At 36.1% G+C, this 14,488-nt stretch overlaps 2 protein-coding genes and 1 long non-coding RNA gene across 3 annotated transcripts; 1 reads left to right on the top strand and 2 right to left on the bottom strand.

Moving 5' to 3' along the window:
- Nucleotides 1-733: 733 nt before the first annotated feature.
- LOC108990360 lies at nucleotides 734-1,781 on the bottom strand. Its single transcript, XM_018964305.2, has 2 exons — nucleotides 1,455-1,781; nucleotides 734-1,345 (listed from the first exon to the last, which is right to left on the bottom strand). The coding sequence occupies exons 1-2, from the start codon at nucleotides 1,779-1,781 to the stop codon at nucleotides 734-736; spliced, it is 939 nt and encodes a 312-aa protein (XP_018819850.2).
- A 4,286-nt stretch (nucleotides 1,782-6,067) lies between these two features.
- Nucleotides 6,068-9,958, top strand: LOC118344720. The gene is made up of 3 exons (XR_004798464.1): nucleotides 6,068-6,261; nucleotides 8,889-9,143; nucleotides 9,593-9,958. It is a non-coding gene; the product is annotated as an uncharacterized LOC118344720 (long non-coding RNA).
- Nucleotides 9,959-13,354: 3,396 nt separating this feature from the next.
- Nucleotides 13,355-14,488, bottom strand: LOC108990403 (ethylene-responsive transcription factor RAP2-1-like). The gene has a single exon (XM_018964364.2). The coding sequence runs from the start codon at nucleotides 14,085-14,087 to the stop codon at nucleotides 13,638-13,640; it is 450 nt and encodes a 149-aa protein (XP_018819909.1). The 5' UTR covers nucleotides 14,088-14,488; the 3' UTR covers nucleotides 13,355-13,637.

The following is a 14,488-nucleotide window of genomic DNA, read 5'->3' as shown; positions in this document are numbered from 1 at the left end:
AATCCGTTGTTCGTCTCCAGCTGCCACTACAGATGTGAACATGCCTATTTGTTCCTCGACGGTCAACCCTTTTCTAGTATCCTTCAAAAAACTATTTGAACGTAACAAGCTGCATAATGCGCGGAAGGCATCAACCTCAAGTCGAAATAACTCGCGACAATTTCTTGGATTCCCATTCAAAACTTCCAAAATATATTGATGTCCCCGTAATCCGATATTGTGTTGTGGCTGTCTAAGCTGTTGTTGTGCTTCTCTACCAGCCCTCACAAGAAATGCGAGTGTCTCAAGATCCTCAGTTGCAAGGTCATCTTCACTACTATCAGTCAAACACACATTAGGGAACGTATCATCTGAATCTCAATTCACGTTCATCGAGTACCTTCCTGCTGACCAATTCCCATTGTGCACAGTGGGTTAATTCGTACTATTTTATCTTTACAACAATTGTAAATAATCTGTCACAAGTTAACAAAATAATAAGGCGGTACTACGATAATCATAGAATATATTAAACATGTCCAATATAATCATACAGAACCCGAACAGAGCCTAAAACAGGTCCTCCATAATCCGTCCTCATTTCAATCAAATTACAACAAATCAAACAGACAACCCCGCATTGGAAAATGAGGCTGTCTATAAACTCATCAACGAAATACAAATAGTCTCACTTCTACATAAAGGGTGACAATGCCATAGAAAATATAGCCTAAGAATTAAAACCCCGCCTACTTTAACAATGACGGGCCCAAGAGTCCCTCCTTGCAGCATCCAAGGACAAGAAAAACTGTCGCATCTCTGGGTTCAGTAATTCCTTAATTGCGCGAACAAGTTGGGATGGATCCAACGGAGGGGAAAGCTCGCTTAGCAACGTCGCACAATGACTAATCGGATCATACCCCGCATTGGTCCCCTCACTAGGCTCTGACTCTTTGCTGCGCTTCGATGATGCCACAGCTTCTGCATCCTCATATCGTTTACGCCTCGCTCTCTGCGTCAGTTTAACCTCCTCGACGGCCTCAGAAAGCTGCACCTCAAAATCGCTCTTCTTTCTTGGCTTCGGCCTACGTGATGACCCAGTCACGGCATCCACTGCAGGTGACCCGATCCCCATCAAGTCAATAAAGTCATCATTGCCAATGGGCAATCCCTGTCGATGGCCTAGTGCGGGAGGCACTCGAGCTCGCATCTCCTCATCCAGGCGCCGCTCGTCGTCGCTATCTGCGGGGAGCTGTGTTGATGCGTGTTGCATAGTCCCGTATGCAACGGACGCGCCAAATATGGTGCATAGCTCCTCGTACTTTGGGCAGCCAAAAGTACGAAACCTCCCCCATTTCGATTTAACCTAACAATTATAGAAGAAATAGACGCAGTTAATAATCAAACATCGAGTGCTCAAAAAACAAATTTGAAGGGTGCAATAATAATATAGGGAAGTTTAATTAAAATTTTACCCTAATGGCATTCTCCCAGCACTCGTCACTCGCGACAACTGTCTTTGTGTCGGGATCCCAACCCATACCAGTTTGGCTCAACAAATCGGTAAACAAGCGCTGCATCCCCTTCAACCTCGTCAATTTTCCACGAACCTGGTTCCCGTCAAACACTTTCTTCCCAACAGCAGTGAGTCGCTGTGCATAAACTCCATGCTCTCTAAACGTTATCTTTCCGCCCTTTAATCTACCTTGAAGCGCGTCCTGGTAGAGCATGTCGATGAATATCTCCTCCATGGCATCGCCCCAAAGCACATTATCCCGGCTCGTATCTTCGGGGTCCTCCATTTGAAATAGCTAAAATGGTAATATAAGGAAAAAAGAAAAAAAGGTTTTGCATGTCAATTACGCTACGTTATATGCGTTAATATGAGTAACGAGCCGGAATTACAAAAGGACTTGCCTGTTGATACGGCTGATGTCTAGCAGATGAGCGTAAGGAGTATCGCTATGGGAACATGGATGACGTAAGTTTATTAATCCCCATGAAACTTTGTTATATATAAATACACAACAGTTGTAGGAGAAAAACCAAAATCAAAACACTACACTACCACATTCAACCACATGCATAGCAAAACCAAAACCCCCAAAAACAGAACAATAATCCCATTTATAACTCTGTTATAAAATGAGGCCCCAAGCAAAATAATTGTTTCAACTATAAAATACATGCAAATGCAAAAATCTTTCAAAAATATGGTGCACGGCAACAGCATATTTTTGAAAGAAAATATGGATGACGTAAGTTTATTAATCCCCATGAAGCTTTGTTGTATATAAATACACAACAGTTGTAGGAGAAAAACCAAAATCAAAACACTACACTACCGAGAACTTGTCCCGACAAGGCCACTTGGCCTTTTATATCTTTAAATATTTAACAAAAAAATCACATCATTAAAAAACACTTTTTCAAGTATTAAGTAAAAAAAAAGAAAAAAAAAAAGTATCGGAACCCACTGTCGGGACATGTCATCGGGGACACCAAACATTTTCCGTAAGTAAAAGATCCAAGCAAAAGGCAAGTAAAATAAAATAAAAATATTTAAAAAAAATTACAACAAACCCATGCATGGACCATTCCAATCACTGACAAACTATTCCGGTAAAAATGATATCTGCTTACGCCTATATCATTCATAGAAATAAAATAAAGAAGAAAGGGTTTGGCATATTGATTTTGTAGTATTTACTTCCGCAGCCCAACTAAAAACGTGATTTCACAGTTTTAAGACTCCAAGAACTAGAGGAAGAAAACAGATGAACTCGTTATATTGGCTTACTATATAAACATATTTTGTTTTCGATATTAACTAACGTACTGAGTTTTAAAACCATCCCTAATACTTTCCAAAGGAGCCAGCACCATAGCTCGAACAAGAGTTTATTGGCTTGGCTCATGTTGCAAAACCAATCAATGAAATTAAAAGGATGGAGAAAAGACATGTACACAAGAGACATGTGGTTTGGCATAAGATGGGGCATGCTAGTGTGGCAATTACGAAGGGTAGGGGGAGGTGAGGTGGATACGTAGTGCGTCCACAAAACTTTGGGGACTTCTTTCTTTTTGGAAATGGTGCTGTTTGGTGGGGTAAAAATATAGGGAAGTTTTTATGCCATCAACTCCATGAGTCAAAATTGCAAATGAATGGACTGATTTCATAGACACTTAATACATGCCCCAAGCAAACTAATAACCCAACCAGAAAATACATGCAAATGCAAAAATCTCCCCACATTACAGCCAACAATAATCTCCTACAAAATCCATGCAAATGCAAAAAGTGTGTCCAATATTTATGCATCGAGTAGCAGATTTGACAAAGAAAATTCTGCATCCCCATTCAACCACTGTCAACCACATGCATACCAAAACCAAAACAAACTAATGTTTAAAAACTAAAATACATGCAACTGCAAAAATGTCCCCAAATATGGTGCACGTCTGTAGCAGATTTTTGAAAGAAAAACTAATACCCCATTCCCACATTCAACCACATGCATACCAAAACCAAAACTCCCAAATAATCAATTATAATCACACTCACAACTAACCTATGAAATGAGGCCCCAAGCATCTACCTTTTAAAGCCAATGTTCAACTATCCATACAACAGATATAAATTACCCAGCATCTACATACGGTCTAGCAGATTTGTCTAACCTCATGCACTATAAACAAGTAAGCGGAATGGTACTAAAATGAAAGTGCACTTAGGTGTCCCATATATATGGGTAAATAAGGGGGCTAATATACAGTTTCTGCTTCAAGTCCGAACTTCATGGGGGAAAAATAAAAGCCTCGGGCGCATCCACAGAGATTTGTGAGTAACCAAACTTTTTCATTCATCTAATCTAAGGATAACATGCATTCTATTATTCATAATAATCAAGGTCAATAACCACAAGCCGAACCAAATTAGGCTCAAATTCATGTTCAAAAAACAAGAGTAATGCCCAGAAAAATTTACACATTTCGCATAAGGGAGACGGCAGTAGATGCATTGAGATGAGATACACATACTTGGAAGGATCGTGTCCTCGGAGCCGTGGTGGTGATACGGGTACCCCGAAGGTGGTTACGGTGGATTCGAGTTCTTGAGGTTGGGTGTTTGGTGGTTTTCGGAATTGTGGCCTTCATTAGTGAGGGGGACAGAATCAATTTGTAATGTAAAATCCCACGGAAACAGACCCCTAAATCTACACTGTTTGCTGCGAATCTATCATGAAAACCCTAGACAAAGGGTCGCAGCGTTTGGGTCAGGGGCAGGGGAATCTCTGTAATGGAAGGGGGACGTGATTGGGTACGGTGTGCAGGAATGGAAGAGGAACTGATTCTCGGTTGCTTGGACTGAGATGTGTACGGGCTGACCTCCCTGGGTTGCCTCTGTTCTAAGAAAAACCAAAATTGCCTCAGTGAGTCGCATTCGGTCTGGCGTTGATGATGGCAGGGAGTATGACTACGGAGCGTTGAGACGAGCTCTGCGCGGAGCCATAGCTGAGCCTGAGGAGCTTCGGTGAGGGCGATTCGTGACTTTGCCAGGAGTCTGCGTGAACCGAATGGGTGAAGGGTGGGTGGGAGGGCCTTGAAGAGCCATTACTCGCCCTCTGTCTTGCCCAGTCAAAAGGCATAAAGCAACTTCACGAAAGGCTGGGCACGAAGCCTTTGTTTGTCGTATGCGAAACTTTCTGTTGAATGAGACGGGTTGGACAGACAACTGGGGACCGTACGAAATCATCTTCAGATATTTGAAATCATCCTCATATATTCGAAGTCACCTTCGAATCCAAATAGCCCCTTAGTATTGTTGACAGAGGAAAGAGGTTGCATTAAATAAATAAATAAATAAATAAAGGAATAAAATAATATTTGCCATAATTATATCTTCTGATTTGTGGCAAATTTTTATAAAGAAAATCCATTAAATTTTGAAATGAGTGCTGCTAGGGAACCGCTGGCGTGCCCTTAGGTAATATATATAAATATATATATTTATTCATATTTTTTAACATCTTTAAAATTATTTTTAAAAAAATAAAAAAATATTAATACACTAATAGTCAATTCTTTGATTAATAAATAAGAAAATTAAAAAAGCATAACAATCAAAATGAGAGAATAAAATAAAGAAGATATTAGCATTAGGGAAATGCTTTGGGTCTCGAATTCGGGACCCAAAATGTGTCCTGAATGTAATTTTTTTTTTTTTACCGAACGATTAAAAAAATATTTTTTTAATGATGTTGTGATTTTTTTATTTTTTAAAAAAATATTTATGATGATTAAAAAAGTATATGAAAAAAAAAGAAAAAAAAAGAAGAAAAAAATAGCCTATTCGAGACACATTTTGGGTCCCGAATTTGGGACTCATAACAGTTCCCTTAGCATTATTCTTTTGATAGAGTAGTAGAGTACTGCTAGTTGGTAGGGGTGTAAAAAACAAACTGGTGAACCAATAAACAAGACCAGACCAAACCGGTGTAGTCCGGTACCGAATTTGGTTCGGGCCGGTACTGATTTTATTTTTCTTAAAATCGGTCAAAATCAATCTAGTTTTTGTTTAGTTTTTCTTTTTCTAAAAGCAGACTGGACTGAACCTGACTGGTTCATATATATATTATATTTTTTTATATTATATATAATTTTTATATATAATATATAATTATATATAAAATAGTTTTATATTATATGATAAATTACTAATTAATATAATATTAAATTTTAAAATCTTATATCACTATAATCTATTATATTAATAGTTATATTAGTACTATATAATTATATATTATAAAATATCATTATAGTCTATAATATAATTATAATATATATTATAATATACTACAATATATTATTACTATAATATTATATATTATAATATATTATTATATAAATATTATATAATATAATATCTAATATATTAAAATCAAAAAATCAGATTGAATCGATCGAAATCGATAAAATCAAAAGAATCAGTTCAGAAAGGTAATTGGTACAAAATCAATTCTTAAAAATATAAAATCGATATCTACTGATTCGATTTTAAATTTTATCACTTGGGGTATGGCTACGAGCACGTTTTGCTTGGGTTGGGCTGGCGATTACTCGAAACGTGAACCAATCGTCCTCCTTTAGTGAGACAACCAACACGTCGTACTTCTCCTCGAAGCTTCGCTCTGGGTTTCCTGCAAACCTCAAAGTCGAAGTCGAAGGGAGCTCACTGTCTCTGTCTTACTCCGCCGCCACTCTAAAGGCAGCGCTTTTCCGGTTAGTTTACTCGTTTCTTTGTATTTCCCAGTTTTTGAATGTTAAGCTTTTGGAGTACTTTTTACCCATCAGGCCATCTCCTTAAAGTCTTCACTGAATAAAGACGTGTTCCAATCTTGATTACGTACATGAACTGGTCAATGATATGATAGCTTAACTTGGGTAGGGTTATTTATGGCAGCAGTGGACAAGCATTGAGATTATTTTGAGTTTCAGTGCTAAGCAAGTGGATTTTGATTGCTGCTAGATATATGTTATTTTTCTGCCATCTAGCCAATACCACAATGCTAATGTTTAATATAATGCACATGCATTGATTTCTGCTATGTAAATAATGTTGATGGAACTCGTTAGCGCTTGCAAAGCCTCATTTGGAATATCCGTCCTTAGCCGTGTTTGATTTGAACAGGGAAATAGGAATGTGATTTGGCTTTAGATTCAAACAGAAAAATAGGTTCGTGCAAGATGGATTTTATTTTTGTCAATACCGCAGTATAGTATGAGTGATAATAAACTAAGCATGGTCCCTGATTTCACAGCTGGGGTTAAGGGTATGGTTTTGAATTTACTGCTGCGTGGCACAGCTCCTTAAGCCAAAAATAAAATGAACTTAAAGAGTTCGTGCTATACAGCTTCATCTTTTTTAAGAAATTGTAAGTTTTATTGATAGCAACATTAGGCATAGCCTATGCCTAATGTACATGGATCATATACAAGAAAAACACCTAGTTAGAATTTGAAACTGAAACAAGGAAGTAATGGAGCTTAGTCCATTACAATCTATAGCAATAGCCTGAAGGAACAAATTTTATTTGGAATGGTGTGATTGAGAAGATTGAGCATAGATTGGCTAGTTGGAAGAGGACATGATCGTCTTAAGGTGGCTGGATCACTTTGATTAAGCCTGGACAGTGGGCTTAACACAGGTGGCGTGCTTCCTAGTCTATTATAGGTAGCCTCAAACTTTAGTAGAGTTGAGAACTTAAACCAAGTGTTATTGCCTATTAGATCTGTGAAGGTAATATCTGTTGCACCTAAACCAGTGTGCAGGTAGTGCTATTAATAGAGAAAGTCGTTACATAGTCCAACTGGAAGTCTATGAATTACACCAGATGATAACACTAATAGTTGAAACACATTGAAACTCTATCTAACCAAGTTAAGCATTTATCTTCCAGAGGTGGATCTCAGTTGGGCTTATCACAATCTGATGTATTATCCTTGACAAGATCCTTCTTTTGTTATGCTTTTTGTCAAATTGGGTCCTTCCCAGACCTGATAAAGCCTACATGGTGCATTGATGAAAATGACATATAGAACCATGAAAAGGAATCCTGTGAAACTCTGTTATCCACAGCAATTTTTACAAGGTTGGCACAGTACTCGTGCATAGATAACCAATTAAGATTACCATGAAAAAGGCTGTTACTGGGCATGCCACTAAGGTTGGTAGATTGACACTTTCTAACTTTTTGCTATCAAGGTTCATCCTTGGTCAGGTCGAAGCAAATAACCATCTTTACCTCTTGATTTTCTCTGACCGATATAGTATGGACGACTTAGGTAAGTGAAGACCATCCTTAAATTCATGCCTCAAGATGGTCTTCTTTATGAAGGAAACTTCAATTATTTAACATTTGTTTGTTAGTTGATGGTTTTAAAGGGTTCAGATGGCCCCTATGTGGTGGCCTTACAGTGTATGTCCTTTAAGAAACATAAAAATACTTGAATAAGCATCAAACATGCTGTAGTCACCATACCAAACTTGAGCTAGCAATGGAATAAACTTTTCAGTTGACCTTCTACTTATTACTTTTTTGGGATCCTTACATGATTGGCCCCTTTTATTTAGGCTCTGGTTGTGTATATCAATATACTTTCTTGTGTACTTGGACTATGCCTCCTTTTCTTATAAATAAAAAATTCTTGATTACCTATAAAAAAATATCAATCTACTTCCTTGACAGGGAGAGTTTTAGACAGGTAGAGACTGTCATATGACTTTGTAGACTTTGTATTGGTATTCAATGTTGCTCTAAATTTCTGAATTTGCAAGTTATTTTACTTCATGAAAGCAGAGTTACGATTTTGAACGTTGGTTTTTTGTATATAGAATGGAACCCTAATTTGCTTTTGTTTGCTTGCTGAAGTAATCATGCAAATCATGTTTGGATCACTCGATTTTCATGGTGATGTGGTCCATTAACTTTATGTCTAGAAATCTGCTGTATAAGCCTCAATTTCCTTTAACCTGTGTCAATTTCCATTAACATTTTGCACATGGTATCTATCACTGTACATATTTCATCCTCTCCAACAGATCTTGACATTTTGCTGAATGGCGATCTAGTTGCTATCACAAGTGCATCATCATGGTATATCCAACATTTCACCAAAGAGAAGAGTTAATATTAGATTGTCCCTTGCATTTCAGGAGAATTAAGAGGTGCTGCTCATTCCAAGCATGAAGCGGCATGATTTAACTTCATACAGGCTGTTGATTGCAGTACAATGGATAAACAATTGCAAGTTTCTTTGTGTTATTTGTCGTGTCTTTCCTACCTTTTTATGTGCATTCTACAGATCACAAGTTTAGAATGCATGCTGACTGCTTTCCTCTACAACAGGTTGTTAGCTGGAAAATCTGATGACATTGGACCACCCGATTATTTTCTTAGAGGACAAACTAAGCCCTGTGAAAAGAAACAAACCGACTGCTTCCTGCCAGGACCACATTATGATTAAGTTCTCCTAAAAAACAAACTAAGCCTGGTGGAAAGTAACTCATCTACTGCTTCCTGCTACAACAGGGCGTTATCCGGAAGATCTAATAACATCAGACCACACAATAGTTTCTCTTAAGAGCCAAAGTTCTAAGCCTGGTTAGCTTCACTATTTTTTTTGTTTCTCCAAAAATTGAATTGTTATCCTTGTAATTTATTAGATTAGTTTTTCTTTGAGTATAAAGCTGCTTGATGAAAATATTGCAATCCATGAATTTGACTTGAGTTCTTTCATTGCAATTGACGGCTTATTGTAAGGCTTGATTTGATCATATACATATTTGACATTCAAACCAAAATAAGAAGAAAAAAGCTTTCCAGTTACAAAAGAAACAGAGCAGAAATGTGATACAGGCAATTACAAGTAATGATAATGGGAACATTCTGCTTTTCTGAACCTTGTGATATGTGCTGATACCAAATTAACCGTTATTACAGGGAAAAGAATTGGAGCCAATTTATGTAGATCATGAAATATCATTCCTCTCACAGAATTTCTTATACTATGATAATTTTTATTCTTTTTTTTTATATGTGAACTTCCATAGGTGGGAATGCAATATCTGCTTTTGCCGCTTAACGAACAAAGGAAAAGATCCATTCCTTGTGAATGACATTTTAAGTTGGCTGTGCAAGAGAATGACAACCTGGTGAAGTTGCCTTGATGGGTTCATGTTTGTCGTGGCACTCTCCATGTCAACCAAAGGAAACATCTTCAAAATGTTACTAGAATGTAGAACACCAGAGAAAGGTTACTACTATTACCATTTTTCATCTTAAATCTTCTCATCCTTACTCATATTTATTAAATTTTTAGTCTTAAATGGTTTCATGTGTTAACCATTTAAATGATATACATATGTACGATTGGTGATGATAAAATCTAATACGAAAAGATGTGAAATTACCACTTATCATAAAAGTTTTTGCAAATAGGAAGAGATAGATTTTATTATTTATTTTATATCTTAAGGCCCCGTTTGATTGTTGGACTGTACTGAGATCAATTCAGTTCAGTCTGATTTTAAACTAAGTCTAACATCCAAACACCCAACTTTCAAATCACTAAACTCATTTCAACTCAAAACCTCTTTACACGTGGGACCTATAACATTTTTCAATTTAATACCTCTTTACACGCGGGATCCACAATCTTTTTCAAATTCTCATAAATATATCTAAACTCATTTTAACATCTAAATACATCTAAACTCATCTTAAGTAGATCACATAAAATTTACTCCACTATCTCAACTCACTACTATTCATAAAGAATTCAACTTATCTCAACTCAGCTCAACATCTAAATACAGCCTATCACTCTCCCTCACGTATGGGCCAGAATCTCTCTCAATGGATAGTCCAACACGTGAAATATTTAATTAAATAGAATAAAGTGTAGAGTCATGATTCGAAGTCAGAATCTTTGCTTTGATATCATGTAAAATCACCACTTATTATTTATTATCTTAACAAAAGATAGTATTTCTTCTACTAGCAATTTCATGAATGAATGACCTTCTAACTAAGTAAGAATGCATTTAGAGTAATTTTAAGTATAAATTTTAAATAGATAAACCTCGCCCATACCTTTTGTAGAAAAATAAGTTCCACTGAAAAATAATAAGTTTTTTCACACTTTTTATGATGAGATTTATTTTTTTACAAAGAAAACATCTTAAATTTATTTATTTAAGATTTGTACAAATTATATTTATGCAGTTTGAATATGAATATGAATATGGGTTAGTACTTTTATTACAAATGGTTTAAGTACAGCTTAGCTTTATCCATTAAAGATAATCATATCTAAACGAGAGAATATGCTTACAAGGTGTGCTGTTAGCTGCATACTGGACCTTAGAAAAGTAGAAGTTATGAAATAAGATGATCCTTATCTATCTTTCAGTACTTGGTCATGAGAGTTGTGGCTTTGATGGGAACCCTTAAGGTTATGTGGCATGTTCTCGGCGGTGCCTGCAATTGTATGACTTTGATGCCTCTAGACATTGTTTTCCTGTCATGTCATTCGACAAATACGACTCCAAAAAACGATATTGGCAGCTTTCTCACCGAATTGTTGAATTGTTGAACTGTTTCGTTTTCGTAGAAAGTAAAACTATAGGGTGGATGACCTTATTTGCAAGCAATCCAACATGAATCGCTTTCTTTCTTTCTTTCTTTCTTTCTTTCTTCCTTCCTATTTTTCCTCGTATGCTCGTACTGTACTGCAGTGGAACTCTAGATTGATTGACCAGACTTAATTAAATAAGATACGCATTGTTTTTAGTAGTAGGTTTTAGAAAGGGCTAAGGGACTTTGACTAGCTCTTGTTGAAATAGACTTCGTTAAATGAAAGATGCGTATTTTATCGTGAGAAATGTTTTAGGTACGCAGAGATTTTATAAAAATAAATTTATAAATTAACATAATTTGATGTAGTATATTAAATTATAAAATTATTTTATTATAAAATAGATCTAATATATCACATGAAGTCACGTTAATTTGTGAGTATATATTTATAAAATTTATTTGTGATTGTAATAATTTTCATCTCGTAATGTTGGCCCCTCGATTACAAAAAAAAATAATCATTTATGACGGATTATTTATAACAAAAATAACTAATTGCGATGAAAATAAATTTATTTTAATAAAAAATAATTATTTTTATAAGAAATAACTCGTTTGTAATATTTATCTAATGGGGTTGGGGGTGAACATAGAACGTTTTTAATACCAAAAAAAATAGAACATACATCGTTTTTAGTTCCTTGGTGATGGGAAAAGGAAAGAAAAATAAACAAAAGGGGAAAATTAACCGATCAATTAAAGAAAAGAAAATAATTGTGGAAGCCAATTATTTCAATTAATTAACATAAGCCAATGAAAAAAATAATTAATAATAGAGCACTAAGATCCATAAACCATGTAGATTTGCTTAATTTATATGTATAATGAAAGAAAGTCAAAAGGTTAATGTATCAAGGACAGTTGGGTCAGCAATATATATATTGTTTTTGCAAGAAAGAAATCCGGCCATAAAAAAATTAACCGACCAAATTAAAAAAAACAAAACATTATCATCAGTTTGAAACTATTTTAATGAACCAAATCAAGACAAAAAAAAGTTTTGTTATATATCAGTTACTATTTACTCTCACATTCTATACTTAACAATTTTTTTTATAGGATATAAAGTGTGAAGTAATGAATAATGACCGATGAAAATAATTATTCTAAAAAGAATACTATATTTTCTCACAATAAATCGTCACTGAATAATAAAAATCTATTAGACAATTGGACTCATTTTAAAATTTTGGAAATACTCATAAAAAGATAAAATTATCACACCCTTTACAAGTAATACATGTTTCCTTCATAGGGCTAGACAATTTGGAAAATTAATGATAAATAAAACTTCATTGAAAACATATTTTTTGACAAATAAATTTTATTCTTTACTTGTTTTTACAAATCTCAGTGTAAAATACATCTCAATTTTTTTTTATTGAAATTATTATTCATTTTAGCTATCCACCTTTAAAAACTTTTACAAAATTCAATATTTAAAAAAAAAAAAAAAAAAACTCTGGAAAAACTAATCAAACATATATGTTCGACCTATTTCGTATAAATTCATATGATATGCGAAAATTAAGATATATTTTTTTTTTATTAGTGATGTTTGATAACAAAGTCCCACTATGCACATAAAGCCAAGATATTTATTATCAATAACATAATTAAATAGGCATGAAGGGAAGTGAGAACATACTATCATTAACTCAAAAATGCAAATCAAAACAAGAAAGAACAAAAAAAAAAAAAAAACACAAAAAAAGAAACTAAACACAAAATATTTACAATTACATTAATTAACAAAACATGAAGACAAAAAAACACACAAACTATCACCGCCACATCACCCATCAACTTCTAGTAAGCAAAGCTTTCGTAAGCTTCCACCATAACATGACGGTGACACCGGGCCCTCCTCTCTGATTAAGGACCACCACTCTCTCTCTCTCTCTCTCTCTCTCTCGTTTTTATGGTTTTTGTGGTGTCCGCAGGCACGTCATAAGTAGCAGTTCTTGGTGCCCCAACTCTGCCTTATCTTGATCTTATCTCCTTTGCGTTCTGGGAAAAATAAATAATGGAAAATAAAAAAGCTTGTTTGGTAGGCCATCGCTGTTTCCCTCATTCCACGGCCATTCTTCATCTTCCTTGGTCTCCTCCTCAAATTTCTGGCCAAAACTTTAGTGCAGGGATCATTTCTAAGAGAATTTATATACCCAGAGACATGATAAATGAGAAGTAGTTCAATTGATGAGAAATTAAGAAAAAAGAAAAGGAAAACTAATCTGATCACTATCAAAACTATTTCTGCTTAGTTCTGGTTACAACTGGGAATCCAAACTTATCAAACAGGACCTGTTGATTGTGTTTTCACAGCCAACTTCAACTCCTTCCCCCTAAATTTCTCTTAGCGGTGTGCGAGATGCAATTTCTTTTTTCTTGCACACCGCCGGAAGATCATGGAAAAAGACATGAAGAAACTAATAACTAAGTGTGTATTAATATTGATCAATCTTCGTCGGAGTTTTCCGGTCCCGGATACTCGTTTAAATCGGGCGTCTCTGAGACTCGACTAGGCTTCGGTTGCGATGCATGGAGAGCGCGCGCAGTCTGAAGGGCGTCGACTCTGGCTCCGACTTCGGTGGCTTTCTTGCGTATAGAAGCGGCGGAGATGTCCCGGAGCTCGTCATCGTCTTCTTGGAAGATCAAATCGGGAAAGTTAAGCCGAGCAGAAGGGCCTCGGAGATAGAACACGGCGGTGTCGTAGGCTCGTGCGGCGGCGACCGGAGTCGTGTAGGAGCCAAGCCAAATCCTAGACCTCTTGTTGGGTTCTCTAATCTCGGCCACCCACTTCCCCCACTTCCTCATCCTTATTCCCCGATATGGCTTCTCCTGGTTTTGCCTCTGCTTTCGCTTTTCTGCGCTTGTTGACGTCGAACAACATGCAGCTCCTTCCATCACAGAATAATCACTACTCTAACACCCCTAGCCTTTTTCCCTCCCTCTCTTACTTTCTCGTAAAATCTCAACAGCTACACCATATAACCCAAAAACGAAAACAATACCCAGGAAGATTCCGTTTTCAGTTTCAGAAAGTCCATGCCACAAACAATTTCCTGGAATATGCAGAGTGCAATATATATATATATATAGAGAAATGCAGAGAGAGAGACGGGGGCTGGAGAGTTTCCTACTTGGCTGCTATAGTCTGTGTTCTGGGAACGGCCGCCACGTTGATCTTCCTTGAAGATAAGTCCAAAACTGGCCGACACAATCCATCATCTCCCATCCCTTCTGTCTGATCTCTCCCCTCTCTCTCCCTCTCTCTCTTTCTCACTCCCTCTTATAAAATAGTAGGT

The sequence above is a fragment of the Juglans regia genome, chromosome 15 (genome assembly GCF_001411555.2).
Source record: "Juglans regia cultivar Chandler chromosome 15, Walnut 2.0, whole genome shotgun sequence".
Lineage (NCBI taxonomy): Eukaryota > Viridiplantae > Streptophyta > Magnoliopsida > Fagales > Juglandaceae > Juglans > Juglans regia.
Note: the sequence above shows the minus strand (reverse complement) of the source record. Positions and strands in the feature narration are given on the sequence as shown.

What these genes read in the sequence shown, in the direction of transcription:
- LOC108990360 (XM_018964305.2), bottom strand. Translation starts at nt 1,781, where the DNA reads ATGGAGGACCCCGAAGATACGAGCCGGGATAATGTGCTTTGGGGCGAT. An exon ending in GCTGGGAGAATGCCATTAGG is followed by an intron (nt 1,346 to 1,454) that starts GTAAAATTTTAA and finishes TATAATTGTTAG; the next exon opens with GTTAAATCGAAATGGGGGAG.
- LOC108990403 (XM_018964364.2), bottom strand. Translation starts at nt 14,087, where the DNA reads ATGGAAGGAGCTGCATGTTGTTCGACGTCAACAAGCGCAGAAAAGCGA.